At 44.3% G+C, this 21,897-nt stretch overlaps 1 protein-coding gene across 4 annotated transcripts in view; it reads left to right on the top strand.

Moving 5' to 3' along the window:
• gatad2b (GATA zinc finger domain containing 2B) overlaps positions 1-21,897 on the top strand; it is a 45,933-nt gene that overhangs the window by 6,551 nt on the left and 17,485 nt on the right. For all 4 annotated transcript variants that reach the window (XM_061060398.1, XM_061060397.1, XM_061060400.1 and 1 more), the window contains exon 2: positions 21,502-21,882. In XM_061060398.1, coding sequence (XP_060916381.1) covers positions 21,503-21,882 — 380 coding nt within the window. In that variant the 5' untranslated portion in view covers position 21,502. The remainder of the gene's footprint in view (positions 1-21,501; positions 21,883-21,897) is intronic.

Genomic DNA, 21,897 nt, shown 5'->3' with positions numbered 1-21,897 from the left:
TGGTCTCACGTTGTGCATCGTCATGTTCATCCAGGTGGGTCAGTGTTTGGGTTCCACTGACCAACATCTCCAGCAGCAGGTCAAATCAGCTGACACCAATTAGGTTTAATTAGAGGGCGACTTAACGACAGAAGAAAATTAAAGTGTTTAAAGTGGCTGTCTGCAGCTGCTGTCTGCAGCGAGTACTACTGAAGAAACATACACACATTCATACGATGAGTTCTCACAGGGTCAAGATTCACACTCACCTGTCACCACATATGAGCAATAGATCATGTTGGACATAAAGAAAAACAGGTCGGCAACAAATACCTAATAAGTCTCACAGTTTCCTGTCAGCCAGTTGCCCCGTACCGTGCAGATGTACAATGTGTCCCCCCTCCCTAGTCCCCCAGCCGGCCTGCTCTCACATTACTCAAAGCCATACTGGACCCGAGCTTGGTTACCTCTTGTGTCGTCAGGTCGCGATATACCATCCGATTGGCTTTACATGCTTTCTTTTACAAGCATCGCGGCCTCTGACTTTTCTTTGTGGCCTATTTTGAGTCGCTTTGGTCAGATACGTCTTTTTCTAATACTCCTGGAATTTCTCGATTATGCAAGCACAGGTACGCAACGCTCCTGGATGAGCAACCAAGCCGTTGCCGAAGCCCCCCTCTTCCAACTGAGCCAGGGCCAAGAAAGTGCACTTTACTTGAGCATGGAAAAGAACAATCACACTAGTCAAAGAAACTGGACTTTGGGGGTCAAACGTGTGAGTGTGCCCTAAATGATGTGGTACAAGTGACCGCGTCTGCAGTTATATATATATATATATATATATATATATATAAAAAAGGGGCCGACGGGCATCTCCTGTGGCTAATACACTTACACTTACTACACTTAAATAAAGAGGAACTATCCCTTTAAGACTTCTGTGCAGCTCGACATACAGAATCTGGACTCAGAACCTTTGGTGAAACTTTAGGTAGGTCAATTATGCCGATCAGTTTGATGGTTAAGAATCAGGAATCCAAGTATTTTCATCACGTAGGTCACGAAGTATGCTCAGGTCAGAGGGCTACAACTGTTATTTCATTGTGTCTGTTATTTTATCAGCGTCGCTTTTGTTGTTATCAGATCTGACCGGAGCCGTATTGTAAGGCTTTGACCTTTCAGTTGACCTCTTGATCCTGACCAGAGTTTTAAAATGTATGTTCTTACGTTGTTATTTTTATATCCTCTTGATTCTCCTTTTAAATGATAAAAGTAATACAGTCACATTTTTTATGCTGTATCTGTTACAGAATCACTCACAATGCAAGTGCACACAGTGTACGTGTGTGTGTGTGCTACTTTAAAGCAGGTAGTGGGGGTGTAGTACAGTGAAAGAGGAGGTGGGTAACCAGCAGTATCTTTAGTCTCAGAGTGCAGAGTGTGATCCAGCAGTCAGAGGTAATGCAGCTGTGACTAATCCAGTGGGTGAATAAGCAGCAGCGTGCACATCGTTGCTGCATTGCTGCGCTGCATTTCACCAGGTGCTGCACAAGGTCACAGCAGTCAACCTGTGTGGATGCAAACGTCCTCCTGCTCACCGTGCAGCGAGGGGTGCAATCAGGGCCGGGACTCTTCTGCACAGATACTAAAGGAGCACGGATGAGCGGCTTGTGAAATATGTCAGTGCAGATTTAATCGATATTAGTAAACAGAGGTTGTTTTTACATGTGTTCTTTATTTATCAGAATGATGAAACAAGGAGCCGACTGTTTTTTACAGGAATATCTGAAAACACTCTCATGCCATTGTTGTTTTTCCCCCCACTTCATTCAGCCTTTATGTGAAGTTTACACACCTGCACCAGTACTTTATGGCCTCTTCAATATAGTTTCTAGATGTGTTAAGAACCACCGATGCTGATGGTAATGGGCAGGTGTCATCAGGAAAACGATATCCTACTTTGACAGAGAAAACGATTGTTCCTGCTCCTGAATTAATCACTTCTGCAGACTAATGAGTTCATTCATGCTGTCAAAAATTAATGAATTTATGCTCACAAATTAGTAAATGCTGCGTAATGCCATCGGGGGACTGAGGTCGGAGAGTGTGGCACGAAAGTGCTCGTCTTGCACAGCCACATTCCTCTGAACCAGGTGTGTTCTCTCCCTCATTTTTTACCTGAGCAGATCCATCAGGGGTAGAAACACTGAGTCCCTTCTCAGACGTCTTGAGATTCATAAACGACCACTTATTACGCTCCTTAAATCACACAGTATATAAATTATGACTGGAGGTGAAGCAGTAGTTTTTAACTATGATACACCCAGTGCTTGAGTTTAGCATTAAACCTATTAGCATCAGAAGAACCCTCTGTTAGATCTCAGATGAGGGTTCACAGCTGGAGCTCTCTGGAATAACTTTGGTCTGTTGAAAGAAGCAGCTAACATAATTTAAAAAAAAAAACATGCTTAAACAGGCAGAGGAGGATTTCGTCTTGTCCGAGTTCCCTGCTATAGCTCGAGCTGCCGCTCTTAAAGGCTACAAAGATAACTGAACGATCGGAGCCGGAGAATAAAGGCAGCCCATCTCTTCTAGGTGCATTCTGGGATTTTTAAATCATGTTTTGGAGTCTTAAGTGGTCTTTCTTTGAAAGGAATCAAAGATATGTTTTGAGCAATTTGAAAGCTTTTTGAGGGGGTGCCTGATAGCCCAGTGGTTAATGTCGCGCCCCATGTACAGAGGCTATAGTCCTCATCCTGGCGGTCGTGGGTTTGAGTCCGACCTGGACCCTTTGATGCATGTCATCCCCCACTCTCTCCTCCCAACATCTCCTCTCTCTCTTCAGCTGTCCTTTCTAATAAAGGCAAAGAAGTAGCTTTACATAAAAATAGTAAGCATGTTTAAAAATCCTGCAACTGCCCTTTAAATGCCTCTGCACTAATACTTTTATGTTGAACTAAACCTGCTCATGAATGGGTCAAAAGTAATTTTTTTTAAATCTACTTCAACAACAATACTCTGAAAAATTAGTGAATGTACGATTTCCTTTCTTTATTGTTTATTGATGTAAATGAGAGTAAATAAGTCGTCATCATGTTCCATCCATCGCTCCATTTTAATGTTCAGTTTCCAGTCACAGGTTTGCCGTGTTTCGGTGTAATGTACCTAAAAATAGCTTGTGCAACATTTCCTCCAGATGTAAACAAACACCAGCATCCATTGATGCATTGGCTCTGAAAATACCCAGAATGCAATGTGCAGATGTGAGGTTGCTTTGTGTGATTCAGAGGGATTATTGTAGCTAATATGCTGATTGAGCAGTGTGTGTGTGTGTTGTGTATTGATACTCCTCCTGGCTGCCACGTTCGGCCCCATTTTAAGATGTCTACCTCGTCGTGCCTCGCTCTGACTAAATGTCTCGTGTTCCCGCTGCTTTTTTTTTTCTTTCTTTCTTTCTTTTCCTCTCGTTTGGCTGCTGAAACAGCGTCTGCCCCACCCTGTGGTCTGAAGTTCTGCTCTCAGTCTTTTCTTGTCAAAGTGCCAGCTCTTAAAGGAAGAGATTTTCCTCTTTCTGCTCTGAAAACACCGGGCCTCCTCCTCCCCCTCCTCCTCCTCCTCCTCCTCCTCCTCCTCACCTCCCTGTCTCTCTCTCTCTCTCTCTCTGACTGTCTCACTGTTCGACGTCCTGACCGCTAACGGCTACACATTAAGAGATAATTCCATACCCTGAGGTTACAAACCGGCTCAGACTGGCTCAGTGAGTTTTCACTGTCCTCTGTTCCCTGGGTGAAAATAAATAAATTAAAAAAAACACAGAGAGAGAAAATTACGTCTTTGCCTTTTTTAAAGGAACACGAGGCTCATTTGCAGCAGGAGCCGCACAGCGAGGAGAAACACACACCTCTGTTGTCTGACAAAAAGGAACAATCTGTGATATTTCTCTGTAAACAGTTTCACCCGAAGGAACAAAGTCCATCATTTGTATTTTGATATGGTAGTGCTTCTGTAAATGGCCTTTTTTAAGAGAGAATACTCAACAGATGTCTTTCTCTAAAGACTCGTTTTGGTGTCTTTGAACCGTATTCTTAAAGGTTTTGGGGGTTAGATGACTTAAAGGTAAAGTGATGCTGTTGTTGGCCGTGTGGAGTGGAGTGAGCTTGTGCATTTGAATTGTTCCTTAGGTGCGTCACTTTCATTTTGTAGTCATTGCATAGAGAGTACGTCAGCTCAGGCTTCTTCTTATTTATTGTAGAATCCATAGTGCGCCACAAAGCTTGTCTTCAATGAAGACCGGGTGATCTGAATGTCTCACTGCAGTACAGCCGAGGAATGCAACAGTTCTCAATTTCAGATTGAACCGCTCGGTATGGCATTGCGCCGCTCTATACGTGCTTGGTTAATTGCAGTTTTTACGTTATGTGAACAAAGTATTTCTCACCGAATTGGCTCTTTTTGTGTGTGCCTGCAAGCCCATGCGCTGGGATGAAGAAGTGGTTGTTGACTCCCCCCACAAAAAAAAAAAAACCTTGTCGCCATCAGAAAAGAACAGAAAACCTGTGACTAAAAAAAACGAGGTATTGAACTGGATGACGGCAGTATGTTATTAAGTTGGACACGTCCAGTCTGATTCTGAGAGCTAATGTTAGCAGCACATCTGACCAGTAAGTTACTTCATCCCCTGGCCTGGTCACCTCTGTGGTGGTGGGGGTCTGGGTGCAGAGCTGTGATTGGTTTGATCACCCCCCAGGTGAAGAATAGTAACTTCCTTGTTAGATGTGTTGACTTTAGTTCTGTAATTAACACACATTAATCACACCTTGATTATTCTGTTTATATGAGGCTGCTATCACACTGACTCTAGTACCTAAGCCCGGTCCTGGTCCTGACCGACCCCCTTGCGGTAAAATACCAATAACAGATCTAACGCTCAGCTCGCTGTCACATGGACACAGACATGGAGACCTGTGAAGTCAGTGTTTACAGTTTACTGGACACTGATGTGCTTGAAACCAGAGAACAAAAGTGCAGAAAATAACCAGGATGGTGAAAAAAGAGATTTATGTTTGGTCGGGTGACACATGATCATATCCACAGCTCTCAAACACAATATTTAGACGTCTCTAAATTATTATTATTTTAATTAAAGGAAGAATTGTAATGATTCGTGCACCTGTGTGACTAAGGCCTCGTGAATATGGCGTTTGATTCTTCAGCCTGGGATCATGTAAATGTGATCTGAATGGTAATTAAAATAATGACAGGATTTCTGGTGGTTTGTGCCGTTTAGACTTGTATTAAACAAAGAAACGGAGCCACATATGATCAACAAAAAATCCAACCTGAGAATCCTTTGTCAGCACTTCTGCCGTCCTCTGTCTCCGTCACATGAAACTCGACTGAATGATGGTTCTGTAGAGACGGCCTGTTATAACGGAGAGCAGGGCCGTGACTCCAGCAGGATGAGTGAACAGAACAGTGTTCAGATAAGAGCAGTGTTCTTAGATGTGTTTTATTTGAGTCTCTAATGGACACTGAAGTGACACAATATACAACATACCTAATGTATGGAGGCAGTAGTGGATCAGCAATCCCCAGGATCTGTAAGGTGGAATACTTCCAGAGGTTTGAGGACTTCAGAAAAGGTAAAAAAAAAAAAAAGAGATGTAGATGTGAAACTGACATGAATGAACAAAAGTTGTACGCGTGTGTGTTTCTGTCGCAGGCGATAAACAGTGGGGTTGCCTTAAATCGAGACTCAGTTATCCGGATTATTTATGGAGGAAGAGGCTCCTTTTATTTTGTCTGACTGTAAATAGAAAACATGTCTGCCTCCGGAGAGCACATGAACAAAACAACAGCAGAGAGTTTCATGTCTGAACTTTGTAAAACTGACAGAGTCCCTGAGGCACTCCCTCCAAGAAGTCCTGACGTCACGATGGCAACTATCACAGCTAATTCTACTATTCTACTATTCTACTAATGCATAGTGTTGAATCACTGAAAATCAGCGAATGCCCTCGCTCTGACATGTACGTCAGCAGACTCACTTTCTTAGTGGTGGGGAAGATGAAGACGTGCTCACGTTTAGCGAAATATTCCCACTAGCACAAGTTTGTGCAAGTCTGTTTCCTGATGTTTAACACAGAGGGAGGGGGTCAACTGTATCCGTGCAGCACGAACAAAAATCATCACTTCACACTGACACACGTTTCTATCACTAAACACGACCAGGAGAATTGCTGGTTTGTGTGTATTTGTGTGTTTGTATTTGGGTGTGTGCGTACAGACTGAAATAGCATCATTTGTCACAGATATCTGTCAGTATGTTTTTGATGCAGAGAACAGTTCTGAGATAATTTCAAGAAATGTTTTGATTGCAGCTCCATACATAATGGTATGGCTCATGGTGTGTATGTGAAGGATACTGTTTGCACATTTGTTTTGCTTTTTTTAAATTTAATGAAAATTTTCAGCATGAACGTGTTATAACTTTATTTAATTTTAAAGTAATTGTTTAGTACGCAGCGCTTATCAAACAGGTTTGTCATTGTTCTGAACATTCATCACCGCTCTGTGCACTTCAAACCTCGTGCAAATGTTTTCTTATTCTTGAGCCTTTTTTGATTCGGCTGTTTGGAACAATCAAAGCTATTTTTGCAGATTAACTTGTTCCTGCAATGACACTGAAAGCATGAAGCCTCAAAACATTTCAAACTTTCACTGAAACTCGTTTAGAAAGCCGCTTCAAAATCTGACCTTGCAGACTGCAACAGTCACAAATGAAAAATTGGGGATGTCCTGACCCGGGGTCATTTTATATTCAGTAAGTACGAATACCCAAGGTAGTACAAAGTTAAAAAAAAAAAAAAAAGGAAATAGAATTGAGCAGCAAATTATCCAACATATCTTATTTCAGGCTGCTTTATTTGCAAAAGTGCCGAAACTGAGCTCAGCTGCCATCACCTCTTTGTACATGCATACTGATTCTGCGACGGCGTGATAGCGGTGTCCCAGTCTGTAAATTCACATCGAGTTTCAGCGTTGCAGAAGCACGGCACAGCGGGAGCTCCACATACACACACAGTCAGACCAACACACACACACACACACAGCGCTGTGCTCCCTCGCTGGCTCAGCTGTAACTCTGTAACACTTCTGTTACTACCTCTGAAGACAGTCCAGAGGGGGACCCCCCCCCCCCCGTAACGCTTCCTCCACATTCAGATTGAAGGCGAATCGTCACAGGGTCGTACGTATCACTGCAGTTGGAAAAGAGCTACTGTTTAGTTTGGATGGTAAGTATCCCCATTAGCTATTCTTCCTGGGGTCCACAACAACCTACACAGTGACTGTGTCATTACATCTAAAATCAACACAGTCTGCTCAGTTGGTAGAGTCGGTCGTCTCTCAGCTGGAAGGTCGAGGGTTCGATCCCCAGCTCTTGCAGCCACATGCCCAATGTGTCCTTGGGCAAGACACTTAACCTCAAGCTGCTCCCGCTGCTTCGCTGGCGCCGTATGAGTGTGTATGAAAGGGATTACTTCTGATTGTCACTTTACTCAGCAGCCTATAACATCAGTGTGTGAATGTGTAGGTGTGACCTGAGGTGTAAAAGAGCGAGAGAGTAGTCAGAAGACTAGAAAAGAGCTACACAAGCTCAAGTTCATTTATCATTTAACACAACACTAATAAACAGGACAACATTCAATATAGCATCTAACATCGTGGCACATAACATTACAACGATAACAAACATGACAACATGACGACACAGTAAGCTTCTAGCAGCGTGAATGATCAGATGAATTCAGAGCTGTGACATCGGTGTGTAACAGCCAGTGTTGGCTCGTTGTGTTGACCCACTGGTCGAGATAACTGGTATACACGAGTGGTCTTTGTGATGTCACATCTGCGATGGCCGTGTTGCTTTTATTGTCAGCGTGACGTCAAACAGAAAGTGATTCCCAATCAGAGCGTCTCACCTGGTTACTGAGCTTGACTTTTGTTGATGTGGACATTTGTCTGTGAAATGTTTGGTGCTTAAGCTTTAGGACGGGCCCATGACTTGTGATTAAATATGCTTTAAGGTTTTACCTTTGAAGATGTTTTTGTATGAAATATTTGAAATAAGCTCTGAGAGTTTAGAGTCTCGTCTTATTTCACAGACAGACACACCAAAATTAAGAAATCCGACCTCTCACTGGAAAGCCGTTTCATGCAGATGTTTGCTGTTTTGTGCTAACTGGAAGGTTCAAAGCGATGAATCAATAATCAGAGCAATCAGCAGATAACGTCCGTGTGTGATTGATTAACGGATTGATCATCGGAGCAGTGATCAGTATAGAAACACTCAGATGTGTTGGGATGAAGGTGTGTGTGTGTGTGTGTGTGTGTGTGTGTGTGTGTGTGTGTGTGTGTGTGTGTGTGTCGGTATGAGATGAATCCTCGTTTCTTTCTCTCACATCTTTAGCGATGCTCTTTGTCTCCTTGCTCACCCCTCCTCCTCTTCCTCCTCTTCCTCTTCCTCCCCCTCCTCCCCTTTGCCCCTTACATTGCCCCCCCCCCCTTCATCAGTACCCTCCACCCTAACACACACACACATGCCCCCTCCCCTCAGGCGACAGCAGAACAGGAATTGATTAGTGGCACGGCTTAAAAATAGACGACCGGTTGTCATAGCAACGCCCACAATGAGCTGTTGTCTAGTTTAATAAAGAGCGGCGTTGTGTCTGAGGTGGAAGGTGTGTGTGTGTGTGTGCAGTCAGCAGGTAAATCTGTGTGTGTGTGTGTGTGTGTGTGTGTGTGTGGGGGTGATCACACTGCGGTCCTGCTGGATGTGACTTCTGTACCGATCAATTGAACCAACAACAAAAACACCACCAGCATCCTTCGCTGCGCTCCCATTGGCTCGGAGGCTGCGTCCCGACACCATCAACTCCTGAGCCACTCCACGCAACCAATTACATCCCTGTTGCTATGGGCGCCGTCCTGATTGGCCTCATTAGTGTCAAAAACTGGCCATATGCAAATCCTGGTCATATTCCCAACAGCCCCATCATCAGCATCCTTTACAGCCAGGCAGCATGTGTGTGTGTTTGTGTACGTGCGCGTGTGTGTGTGTCTGTGTGTGTGTGTGTGTGTGTGTCAGCTGGACCAGCAGGCTGAGCCCCCGTTGGCTCAGGGAGGGGTTTGTTGTTCCCTGACAACTCTCCATCTCTGGCTCTGGCTGAAGGAGGCGGTAGTAGCTGCCTCTGGTTGTAGTTCCCTGCAAGACTGTTGGTATTAGGAGCCACACACGCACACGCACGCACGCACACACACGCACACAGACACACACAACTGTTGTGGACTGGACTTTTAACGTCACATAGGTACAGCTAAGGTTGCCAGAATCTGCTATTCCTCATTACTTTTTGATAACCAGTGTTTCAAAACAATACAAACTCCTTTATTTCAACGATAGGAAGAAATTGAATCAAAAAGTACCAAAGCTTTCAAAAACTTTGTTTCGGTATCGAAACATTGCCGATGTGTTTGTGTAAAATAGACAGTGTGTAGGGGTTTGCCTGCAATTTTGCGTCAGTTTTTACGAGTATCATATCAAAATCTGGTATTATAACTAACAACCCTCGGCGCAGCAGCATCGGGGAAACACTCATACAGGTGTAGTTCGTTCATATGATTAGCTGTCTGGTTATTTAGAGTGAATTATTTTCAATATTTGAACCAACCATATGTATCCCTGACGTCCCAGAGATCGTTTTAGGGGTTCATTGTGTTCTTTCTGTTGACGTCTGTCTTCATCCTTCTTCACCTGTTGTTTGTTAGAGCAGCCTTTCTGTCTGCTTCACCTTCTCACCTGGGCTGAAACTTTACCTGTATTCATCTGGTATGTTTACCTTAGGTGTTGTGAGGTTTAAGTCTTGAAGTAAAGTTAGTTTTTTTGTGGGAATCTTGTCCAAAAATGTCAAAGATTGGTCCTCTCCTCTCCTTGGTGACCCGTGTGCAGTAAAACATTCGTCCTGTTGTTCTGCCTCAAACTCTTCCGTTTATACATCGGTGCAGGTATAACATGTTTGAGAGATGTTGTAACCAGGGACAAGCCTTGTGAGTAATTCCCATATTCAAGTTCATTCAAGAGTACTTGGTCTACCTATGAAGAACCTTTAAAGGGGACATATTATGAAAAATCCACTTCTTCAGTGTTTTTGAACATATATTTGGGTAACCTGAGTGTCTACTGACCCACAAAATGTGAAATAAACCCATCCAGTTCTTTGTTTGTGGTCTGTATAAGTCTTACAACACAGAGGAAAATGCTCTGTTTCAAATGTGCTCTCCTTGTGATGTCACAGTGGGATTCTGGTCAAAAAAAATACCCTCCCCTCCCCTGGTATCGCCACCCATGGACTCCACCTCCAGCCTAGAAAAAAACTTTTGTGCAGGTCTGCCATTTTTATTCTCTCTAGTGAAGGAGTGATGTCTTGCTGGGAAAACTCAGGGGGGGCTCATTGCATTTAAAGAGACACACACACCAAAACGGAGCGTATAAATACCTGTTTTTATCAATTGAGTCCGGTGTCTTGTAAGAAAGTGATGTAACATCTCTGATTGTTATTCTCAGTGTCTGACAACATTACAGAACGGACCCCTCCAGAGATAAGACCTTTTTATTAGAGAGAAAGATGATTGTTTTTTTAACCAGAAACTGCTGTTACATCACTCTCCTCGAGCACACCAGACTCCATTAATAAAATCAGTCATTTTATTTTCAAAACAATGACGACTTTGTGTCTCTGTTTGTGATGTTTTGTGTGACTCAAATGTCGTCCCAGATCAGAACCAATCAATTCAGACTCCAAAACTTATACAACAACACAGACAGATGCACCAATAGAGGCAGCAGTAGAACAGCAACTCCCGGGTCCTGTGAGGTAGAATCACTACTTTAGTCAATTTAGTCTGGTGTCTTTAAAGAGAGTGATGTAACAGCTGTTTCTGGATTTAACAGAAATGTCTCTCTCTGTAGGGATCTGATCTGTAAGGTTGTCAGACACTTGGCATAACAATCTGAGCCTCAGTGACAAAACAACAACTTTTAGTGGAGCTTTCTTTGATTGTTCAAGGATGGCATTGCAGACATTACAGCCTGTTTCGCCGCTGCCTGATGGTTGGTAAAGCCCTAAACACGTCATAAAAGGGCTGCTGTTTAAAAATCCTGGACTATCCCTTTAAATGAGCTGCTGCTGTAAAACACAAAGTGGCTGTAAACTCCATGATGAATGTGTCTGATGCGCGCTGCAGTGCAGTCGGATGTACGTTCTCCGTGATGTGACTGAGTACAAGGCGTCCTACTGCTCACCCTGTATGACCCTCAACACATACACCCCCTCCCACCCATACACACACACACACACACACACACACGTACATACAGCCTACAGCTCAGCGCTGCCACAGTTAACATGACCTATATGCCAGCAGTGAGAGCCGCTCTCATGCTCCTCTATACGCTGCTGCTGGCTGTTAATGTGCACTGCAGGCGTCATGCATCTTAGGGGTCTTTCAGGGATCGTCCACGGCAGCCATTTTGTTCCCATCTCGCATGCAAACTTTAAATCTGCTCCTGTGTGTGTGTGTGTGTGTGTGTGTTGAGTGTGTGTGACTGAAGCAGTGAAACAGAACAAAGGTGCTCCTCATTATCTTTCTAAGAGAGTTCAGTCTCTTCAAACCTGGGATTGTCTGATAAGCGGTTATCTTCCGTTGCATATAGAATTGTAAATGCTATTTTTGACTGAACTTAAATGCCCAATGGGAACATGACTGGCTGGACTGCAGGAAAACTTCACTAAATAATGAAGGGTAGGAAGCTGCACCACTGCTCCTTTAAGTGTGGGGGCTTCACGATTGGCTGTTGGTTCTTTCAAGATAAATGTTATTTAGGTAGCATAACTCCAGATCCTGTTTCAGAAAGGCTAACATGTGTTTTCATTCCAAACATTTCCATCTATGCCAACCTCAGTCTGATAGTGTGCATACATGGTAAATGGACTTGAGCTTTTCTAGTCTTCTGACTACTTAAAGCGCTTTTACACCGCAGGTCACACCTACACATTCACACGCTGATGGTAGAGGCGGCTGTGTAAAGAGTCCATCAGAAGTAACATATGCAGCTGATAAAGCAACCTGCGGCTAAGTGTCTTGCCCAAGGACACATCGGGGCGACTGTGGCTCAGTTGGTAGAGTCATCGTATATCAACCGGAAGGTCAAGGGTTCGATGCCCAGCTACTGCAGTCCCTGGGCAAGACACCTAACCTCAAGTTGCTCCCGCTGCTTCGGCCTTGTGTGAATGTGTATGAATGGGATTAGTTACTTCTGATGGTCACTTCACAGAGCAGCCTCTACCATCAGTGTGTGAATGTGTAGGTGTGACCTGCGGTGTAAAAGTGCTTTGAGTAGTCAGAAGACCAGACAAGATTTATATAAGCTCAAGTGCATTTACCATTTTACCATCGGACATGTGGCTGCAGGAGCTGGGGATCGAACCTGCCGGTTGAGAGGTGACAGACTGTTTAAACAGGAACAACAGCAACCTGCTCCTGAAACAGTTTTTTACATTTCGTAAACGGGACCCAGTAAACCTCTCAGACGCTGTCTCCCCACTAGAAATATTTTTGAATTAATCTTTTGGGCCATTTTTACCTTTACTGGACAGGACAGCTGTAGAGAGACAGTGTTGGAGGAGCCTCTGTATGTGGAGCATGCAACACAACCAGCACTAGATAACTTCTAAAATCCCTCTGCCTGGGAAAGGTTGTCAAAGATTTCCCATACTTCAACACCCTCTGATAGAAAACCAGGTTTATACTGCTCACCTGAGCACACCTGCTGATACTCTGTTGCTGGTGCACTTCTCTGGAAAATAGACTGAAATGATTAGCCTACAGTAGTAATGACACAATACCAGGTGCATTACACCTTTCACTACAGGTATGACATCTCTGTCTGTCACATGTGTCACAGACTTCTGTCCAAAATGAAACTGAATTGTATATTGGAAGACATTCGATTGCAGCCAAAGGCAAACATATGCAAAGAGACTGAGCTGTGGGTCGTAGTCCTAACGGGAAGGAACTGAAGTCATTTTTTTATATTTTTTATGCGTCTACCAAATCACCTCACCCTGATGTCCAAAGTCAAACATCCCAACAGACAGTGATAGTGTTTCAAGGGGCTGTGCAGAATATTTATATAAATCTTTGTCGCTGTACACCGAGCGTGCAGTAACAGTAACAGTGACGAGCAGGCAGTATACATCACCAACTACTGTACGACTCTAAATGACCAAAGACCACAAAACAGACTGTAGAGGAAGCAGAGGGTCAAGTAAAGGCCGGCAGAGTTCAGCAGAGCAGCGCTGCTCCAGTTTGTCCACTGATGTCCACTTAACCACTTTTAAACCGGACTGTGGTCCAAATACATGACCTTAAAACCTCCTCTAGATACTGTCTGAAATACTCAAAATGTAAAATGATGAGGACGCTCAGTTTTTACTCTAGAATCTGATGAGGAATATAATGTGTGCGTATAACAAATCTTTGTGCAGGTTTTTAAAGACATGCCTTTAAATCTCACACTGGACATAATCACCACCGGGGCATCCTGGACATATGAGGCATGGGTTTCTCGTTTACATTAATTAGACTGTTTGAGGTCAGACGTTCGGTTTTATGTAAACGTTAGGATGTAAAGAATCGTCTAAAATGATCGACTTTGAGCTTTGGCCTGTGAGCCTCAGGGCGGGTTTTAAAACGAGATGTCTTTGTTTAATTACATTAATTAAGAAATATAAAAAGTGAAACTACAAGTGATGTGATTCTTAAGAAACGGTCTGTTCTTATCTCTTTATTACCGCTCTTTAAACATTCTCGTGTGCAGCGCCTCTTTAAATCCGGAGGAGCTTTTGTCTGTAAACATACATGATATTGATTTGGGTTCAGGGTCCTGCCAGTTTTTGTGCCACAGCCGCCATTTTGCACCCATCACCACCATTTTGACGGAGGGATTAATGCCACAGACGGAGGCGGGTTGTTGATTTGCAGCACAGGATCAGTAGTTGCACATTTTTTTTTTGTTGTCTTAGATGGGAAGTGAGGGCTGACACATCTGTCTGCTGCTCCTCAGCGATAAGCCCCACATCCACCGATGAATCAAACTGTTGAGAAATGAAACACACAACGCTCCCCTGCTTCCCCGCTCGTGTGTGTGTGTGTGTGTGTGTGTGTGTGTAAAAACTAAAGAAGGTGGAGGTGGTGGTGCAGAGACAGAAGGCGGACTGGGAGGAGTGGAGTTGCATCAGCCAAATGAATTGTCATGATGCAGATCATGCGTGAAATGAGCAGCAGATTCCTCAGTGCAGTTTGCAAATGGCCTTATTACCATTACACCCAGTGAGCTGACATCGAGCCTGCAAACAGTGTTAACCAGACCAGGACGGACCAGGATAGACCGGGACAGACTGGACCGGTACAGACCGGGAGAGACTTGATTAGACCCAGACCTAAATGTGGTTTCTTTTCAAAGGGACAACGAACGTTAATCGTCATCAAACAGTTGAAAATGCATCAGTGTTAGATTAACGGCTTAAATCAGGTGTTCCTTTTGCAAGATTTCATTCGACATCCTAGAATATCCTAGACCGGGACGGACCGGACCGGGACGGACTGGGACGGACCAGACCGGGTCGAGAGTAAAAAAAAAAAAAACATCCGCTGGTTTAATTCTGAGGAGGACATTTTAGCAGCAGCAATCTGATCGACAGCTCCGTGAATAAAGAACATGGTGTGTGTGTTTTTTGTGTGTATGTGTCTGCGGTTTTTATGTGTGTGTTTCAGTGTGTGTGTGTGTGTGTGTGTGTGTGTGTGTGTGTGTTGGGGGATGGGAGGAGGGAATTAAGAGTTGGCATTATGTCAGGAGAGAGCTGCCATCTCTGCCTCCTTCCTCGCCCTGCACACACACACACACACATACATTCTGCACACACACATTTTGCACAAACACACACATGCAGCCTACACACAAAGACTTGTGCGAGGATGGCGCAAGATGCAGAAAAAAAAAATCACTCCGCTCTGCGTGTATCTTGGCTGTGTCACTCCTTTATTACCCCCCGTACACACACACACACACACACAAAAACACGCACACATACCTACACACACGTACATGCACATACACACACACATGCCCACTCCTGATTGGCTGCTGTAATATGAACAAATGAAGCCCTCTCAGCTCGGGCTGCATTTAAGGGGGCCCCCTGAAAGTAAGCATGTGTTTATTTTTACAGTGAGCGAGGGGGAGGAAAAGAAAGACGGAGGGTTTTTGAGGAATTGGGGGAGGGTAGAGGGAGGGGGAGGAGGAGGTGGGAGGAGGAGGGAGGGGTTTTCTTTGTGGTACAGTACAGCTGGAGCAGGAGAGGGGGGAACAAAATCCTGCCTTCTGTTGGAATGCTGTACGTGGACGTCTGGGCACTGTCTAGTTGCTGGTTTGTTACGGAGAAGAGGGCGACTTGTCTGGTCAGACGGCGTGAGGAAGCCTTCATCCAGGTGTTTAATGGCGATGTCCACCTGTCCAAGTTTGTCCGGGTGTTGGGTGTCAGGGAAGAAGAATTGTACTTTTAGCTCCAGGTGGAGCGATGTTCTCCGTTTTGTTCTACCTCTCTCCCTCGCCATGTCTTTTTTCTTTTTCCTTTATTGCACTGCCCTGGCACAGTGCCCAAAGCTGGAGGGGTGGGGTGGGAGGGATTATGGAGGGGTGAGGAGGGGAGGGGAGGGGTGAGGAGGGGAGGGGTGGAGGGTTTGGTTGAGGAGAAAGAGAGGCAGAAAGAGAGTGTGTGGCGGCTTGTGTAGCAGCTGACTGAAACAGTCATTATATTATGTAAAGGCAGGCGGCGGCGGTGGCCGGGAGGAGGAGGAGGAGCGGGGAGGGAAAGGGTGTGGGGTGCCAGTTACTGACGCGCAGCACAGGTCCGGCCCTGATTGGCTCATCAGCGGCGTTCTCAGCGGTGCTCTCCGGCTCATTAAAGGTGGAGGCTCGGCCGAGAGGTTGCTCTTGTTTCTCCCTCAGCAAATGGAGGCGACGACTCGGCTCCGCAGCTGCGTCACAAATTAATTAGAGAAGAAGAAGAAGAAGTGTTGGGGAGGGCTGATCATTAAGGCTCCTCCCTGAAGATGAGAGCAGGATAACAGAGACGTTAGAGGAGGACAGAACGAGCAGATTAGAGCTCCATGATACAATAGATGAGGGGAGACGATAGGACGACACCAGCAGGAATAATTTGCTAATAGGAAGCTGATTAAGTGATAACAAGCCAATTAAATCTGTCTGAATTACAGTCAATGACACTGCGGAGCACATGACATTCATGTAAAATACAGCGCAGGCTCAGGTGATGTTAATGCAGCGATGCAGCGCTGCAAATGAGAGCATCCATTTGCATGTGAGTCTGGTCACACATGATGGAGCGTCTCTCTCAACGCCGAGGAAGAAAGGCCAGAATCAAAGAGTCAAACATGATCAATACACACACAGAACAGGATGTGTTAGAACTCGGTTAATACTTCAACCTTTACTTTATAGTGCAATGTATCCCTCAGATAACGCTGATCTCAAACAGTGTAGAAGACGCAAATGGAAGTCAGTAATATTTATTATTCTACAACAACAACAAAAAAAAACACCATAAAACATGCTTTAAAAAAAAACAATGCTAGGAGCAGTGGCAGAGCTGCAACAATTCTTCAATCGATTAATGGTCCACTGCTTTATTATCAAACCGACTCGTTAGGTTATCAAAGAAAACACGATCAATATTCTCCGTTTGCAGCTCGTTAAATGTGAGGAATGTTGTTTCTTTTTTTTCCTCTGAAAGTAGAGTGAATATTTTTGGGGTTGTTGACAGTGGAAGGAAACCAACTAACTCTTCCTTCAACAAACATGTCAACAATTTTCATTTTTGAAGAAAAACAAATCGATTCATCACCGGCTGAAGCACGAACACTTTGCAAACAAGGTCGTGTGTGTGAGTCAAAATATTGAACAATAGAGAAGCTCATTTCTGGTCGGGTCCTCAGTAAAATACCTGTTTGGTGTAACAAAGGCTCATTTTGAAATCTGCGAGATTTGTCTGTTTTCCTGATAGGGATGCACCGTAAACATGTTTATAGCCTGCATTTTGAGTTTACACCTGAAGAGAAGATCGATTCAGACGTAGGGATCAAAGATGAGTTCTTTTAAGATTCAGATTTTTACTTTTTAAAATTACAGCTACTTCTCTTTAGTTTAGACCAACAGGGTTCGAGAATAAAGTATTTAAAAGACAAAGACTGGGTGTCAGACGGGGAGACTTAGACTAGATTCACAGCCGGCACCCGTGGGTTTGACTTGGTTTATGTTATCTGCTTTGAATAAGGCTGTAACTTAAGCTTGATTAGCATCATGAGCTAGCAGGCAGCTTGGGAGGAATATGCTTCCTCTCTGCTTCTAAAAGTTCACAGGAGCTAATGGTTAATATGCTAACACAGTGTGCTAAGTGCAAGAGCGTGTCTAGTTATCACATCACATTCAGGTCAGTCTCAGTGACAGCAGCCCTCCATGTTTACTATCTGCTCAGTTTACTGCCGGCTGTTACGGAAACCAGGAGCAACTCAACTCCTGTACAACTGACTGTGCTGACTTTATTCTTCATTTTAAAAACTGGGCAGCTGTGAAATCCTTGAAGTGGTTTGATGTCGGGATCTTTGTAGACAGAAGTCGATGTTGGATGTTACTTTAGGGCTCCTCCATTTTCCTCATATAGTCACTTTTTCGGGGTTGATATGTCGGGGCCACATCCTGAAGCTGTTGTTGTTTCATGTGACTGTGATGTACTCGAGCTCTGACTCATGCAGAAACAATGTGCTGCGTGTGGTCACAAGTCTTTAAACAATGACCGACGATCCTAAACTGAAACACTTTTATTGCAGGGTTGTTCACAGCCTCCTGTTATTTGATCCAATCGTACAGAACGGTGTTGAGAAAACAGCAATGTAAGGTTAAACGTCGCAAACGCTGACTTCAGTTAAAGATGGACACTTGCATTGGTTTTGTCTTTTGTCGTCTGTGCAGGAGATATCTGCTGTATGAGGTGTTGTAATGAAGTCCCGCCCCTTCCTCTCACAAAAAAAAACAACACATTTAATCGATAAACTGTAAAAGACCCCTTTAGGTGAGTTCAGTCCACAGCAGAATAGATTCTTATGTTGGTTTGAAGCAGACTCTCACGGTTATGTAGAGTTCAATGACTTCTGTGTTAGCAGGGCAGGAGTCTCATTTGTCAACAAAGCTGTCAATCATGGTGTTTTGAGTAGGAATCCAGGGAGAGAGAGTGGGGAATGACATGCGGGAAAGGAGCTACAGGTCGGACTTGAAACTGGGCCGCCCGCTTGGAGGACTATAGCCTCCGTACGTGGGGTCCAACCTAACCGCTAGGCCATCTGCACCCCCTTGTACCCCTTTTTAACTCATCAAATAACTAATTATACCTGAACTTGTCCACAAAAAAAAGAACCCTTGGGCATAAATCAGCACAGTGAGAACTAACTGAGAGAAACCACGTTTGAGAAGAATTTCTTTGACATGTATTTTGGTTTTATAGTTTGACCCTTGTCCCATCTGTCAACATGGAGGAGGCAGAGCTTATGACCTATACTGCAGCCAGCCAGTAGGGGGAGCAGCTGTTGCTTTTAGAATCAAACAGTGAGGGGAAATTGAAGTATGCATCAATAATGTGCAACAAAACAGATACAGGGAGTATCCGCAGTGATGCATTTGGACGCAGCCCTGCAGGAAGTGTTTCTGCTCTGTCACGTCCTCGTCCAGCCTGCCCTCTGCTGCTGCGCCCTGATTGGTCCACTGCATGGTCACATGACTCAGCTAATGAGCTCATAAGACTGGGATGTTGTCGTCCGTACAAAAGTCTTCCTTACTGGTATGAATCACATGCCAACACACACACACACACACACACACACACACACTGCTGTTGTGTATTTGTCACGGTGAAGTACAGAACCAGGCTATTCTTAGTCTTCAACCCACTTCCATCTGAACGAGTTAACCATCGGCTGATCATTTATTTATCCCTAGTGCATGCTAACGTGTCACTGCACTGATCTCAGGTCAGTCAGGTCATTCGGGTTAACCATCGCCTCGTTTCACACTGCGGGTCGTCTTTTGTTGCGCGAGCACAGCAGCCAAACGATGGAGGTCCCTCCATCCAGCAGGACACTTTAAACAGATTACATTTTCAGTGAAGGATCAGTCTGAAGGATTTTAGTGACCCTCTGATAGTCCTGCATCACCGTAGTCAGGGCTGGACCAGGATGTTCAGAGTTTAGTCTTTGATTCAGGCTGATGCATCGACTCTGAGGGTGCCGGGGCGACTTCAAGAGTGTCGTTTGTCATCATCTTCATGTTCCTGCTTTTCACTTATCCAGTTGGATATTTCTCTTCTTGTGCATGAAAGTGAACAACACAGCTAACATGACATCAGAGTGCCCGGGGAAATGACTGATGGCAACAACAATAATAACAGAACAAAGAAAAAATACAAAATGACAAATGTTAAACAGGTGACCAAAAGGAAATACATAATGAATAGAGATAACTGTTTTGTTTTTTTTAAAGGCCCGACCCATTTGGGATGTTTGTGGCCGATACCAATATAAGGGAGTGAATTCAGACATCGATATATCGGCTGATGTCTTACTTAGATCTCTTTTTAATCTTTAGAGATGGATTTATATAGATATTGAAAGGGATTTCCCTCTGGGATTATTAAAGTATTTCTTGATTTATTTTTTTATTTATTGATTCTGATTTATTGCGCTGATCCCTCAAATGCAGTGTTTTCAAACACTCGTGAAAAAGATGTATAAATAAGACAACAAAAGCCTTTATTGGCCAGAATAACAACAGGACAGAGAAACACACATTTTTCTTAGATATGCTAATATCGGCCATCTGATTTATCTGTCGAGTTAAAAAAAAAAAAAAAATGTTCTTATAGGCGACATTATTGTTGTTTTTGTAACAGGGTTGTTTACCAGTATGCCAGTGATGTCTTTCAGGCCTCCATACTCTCTGGTTTCTACTGAAGTATGTTGCCTGCAGTCTTCACGTGTTAATGTGCATGAAAGATCAGAAACGTGCACCCCCGAATGTCTTCATTTGTCTTACCTAGACTAGAATACCTCCATCCGCCTGCATCCTCCTTCTCCTTCAGTCTTTCCTGATTGGCTGCTTGAGGCTGAGTCAGTGTGCCAGCCAATCAGACTGAACTCAAGAGGAGGTTATGTAGAATATGGCTGCAGACTCCAGGTGTGCTGGTATGTCATGATGACCAACGGTGCACAGAGAGTCTCCTCTGAAAGACTTTTTTATGTTATAGATAGACAGTAAGCAGCCATGAGGACCAGAGGCTCTCCCTGCTTTCTGATTAATGCTTCAACAAAATCTTCAGAAATTGTGATGAAGGAATCAATCTCCCTCACTCAGTGAAGGAATCTGTGACGTATCAAAAAAGGTTTTGGACGGCTTCAGCGGTTCTGACTCTAATCTGTTATTCAATTTTTTTGGTGTCATCACCATTTACATTCTCAATTTCCATGATTGATCTCTCCTGGAATACATTTATCGTGCTAAGAACTAAAGTCAAACCAGTGTTTCTGCATTGCAAAGAGAATTTGGCGAGTTCAGTGCTTTCCTGGAAGGATTTGTAACGAAAGCCAGAATTTCCTGACATTGTTTGAGTGACAATTATTTTAAAGCTGTCTGTTGTCTCTTCGTTCAGACAGAGCTGACTAAGTCTGAACTGAGTCTTTTAACAAACTGCTTCATGATGTCGTCGTTGTTATTGTTCACCTTTTGAGAGACAATGGGAAAAAAAGATCCAAGAAACAAGTTCAAACCCAGCAGGTGGTCAGTCCACTCGTCTGAAATGTCCCGATGTTAAAGTCACAGAAATGTCGTGACACAGCGTGCAGCTGATGTGACGTCACACGGGTGTGAGAGTCTCTCAGAAACTTCCTCTGGCTGCGTGAGCATCGGGGCTGACATGATACCAGAATTTTATACTTTAATATGATGGTAGTAAAAAATAATATGGTCTGGATGCCATGGCAACAAAAAATAGAAGTCCTAGCTAGACCCCCAATATAGTGCCATTTCTTGTTTTTAATTTCCAAAAAAACAAATATGTTGGACACGTTTCTGTTTGTATTTGTGATATTTCGACTTTGCTCTCTCTTTTTCACTCACGGCTGCTCTTGGTTAAAAACATGACTAAAGAAAGGTTTTGTTCTATTTGATACTACTGGTATCTGGTATCAAAACGTTTGTCAACCTTTACGTGTAAATGATATAAGTGCCTGTGAGATCCTGATGTTTAATGTCTCTTCTCCCCCTCTCGTCTCCTGCAGGATGGAGCGGATGTCTGAGGAGGCGCTGAGGCTCAACCTGCTGAAGCGAGGTCTGGAGTCGCCCAGCGAGAGAGAGGAGGCGCTCGCCAAACGCCTGAAGATGGAGGGCCACGAGGCCATGGAGCGCCTCAAGATGCTGGCCCTGCTCAAACGCAAAGACCTGGCCGACCTGGCGGCTCTGGACGTGGCGGGGCCCCTGGGGGACGGGAAGGGCCCCGGAGCCAGCTCCCTCCACCACCAGAGCCTCATGGGGGCCGCGTACGAGGAGAAGATGAATGGTAGTCTGAGGCTGGGGGGCCACGGCGGCCATGTTGGACCCAGTAAGAACGGGAAGGAGAACATGATGGACGAGCCGGTGGACATGAGCGCCGGGAGGAGATGGTGAGAATAAAATCC

The sequence above is a fragment of the Labrus mixtus genome, chromosome 16 (assembly GCF_963584025.1).
Source record: "Labrus mixtus chromosome 16, fLabMix1.1, whole genome shotgun sequence".
NCBI lineage: Eukaryota > Metazoa > Chordata > Actinopteri > Labriformes > Labridae > Labrus > Labrus mixtus.
This window is presented reverse-complemented; position numbering and strand designations above follow the sequence as displayed.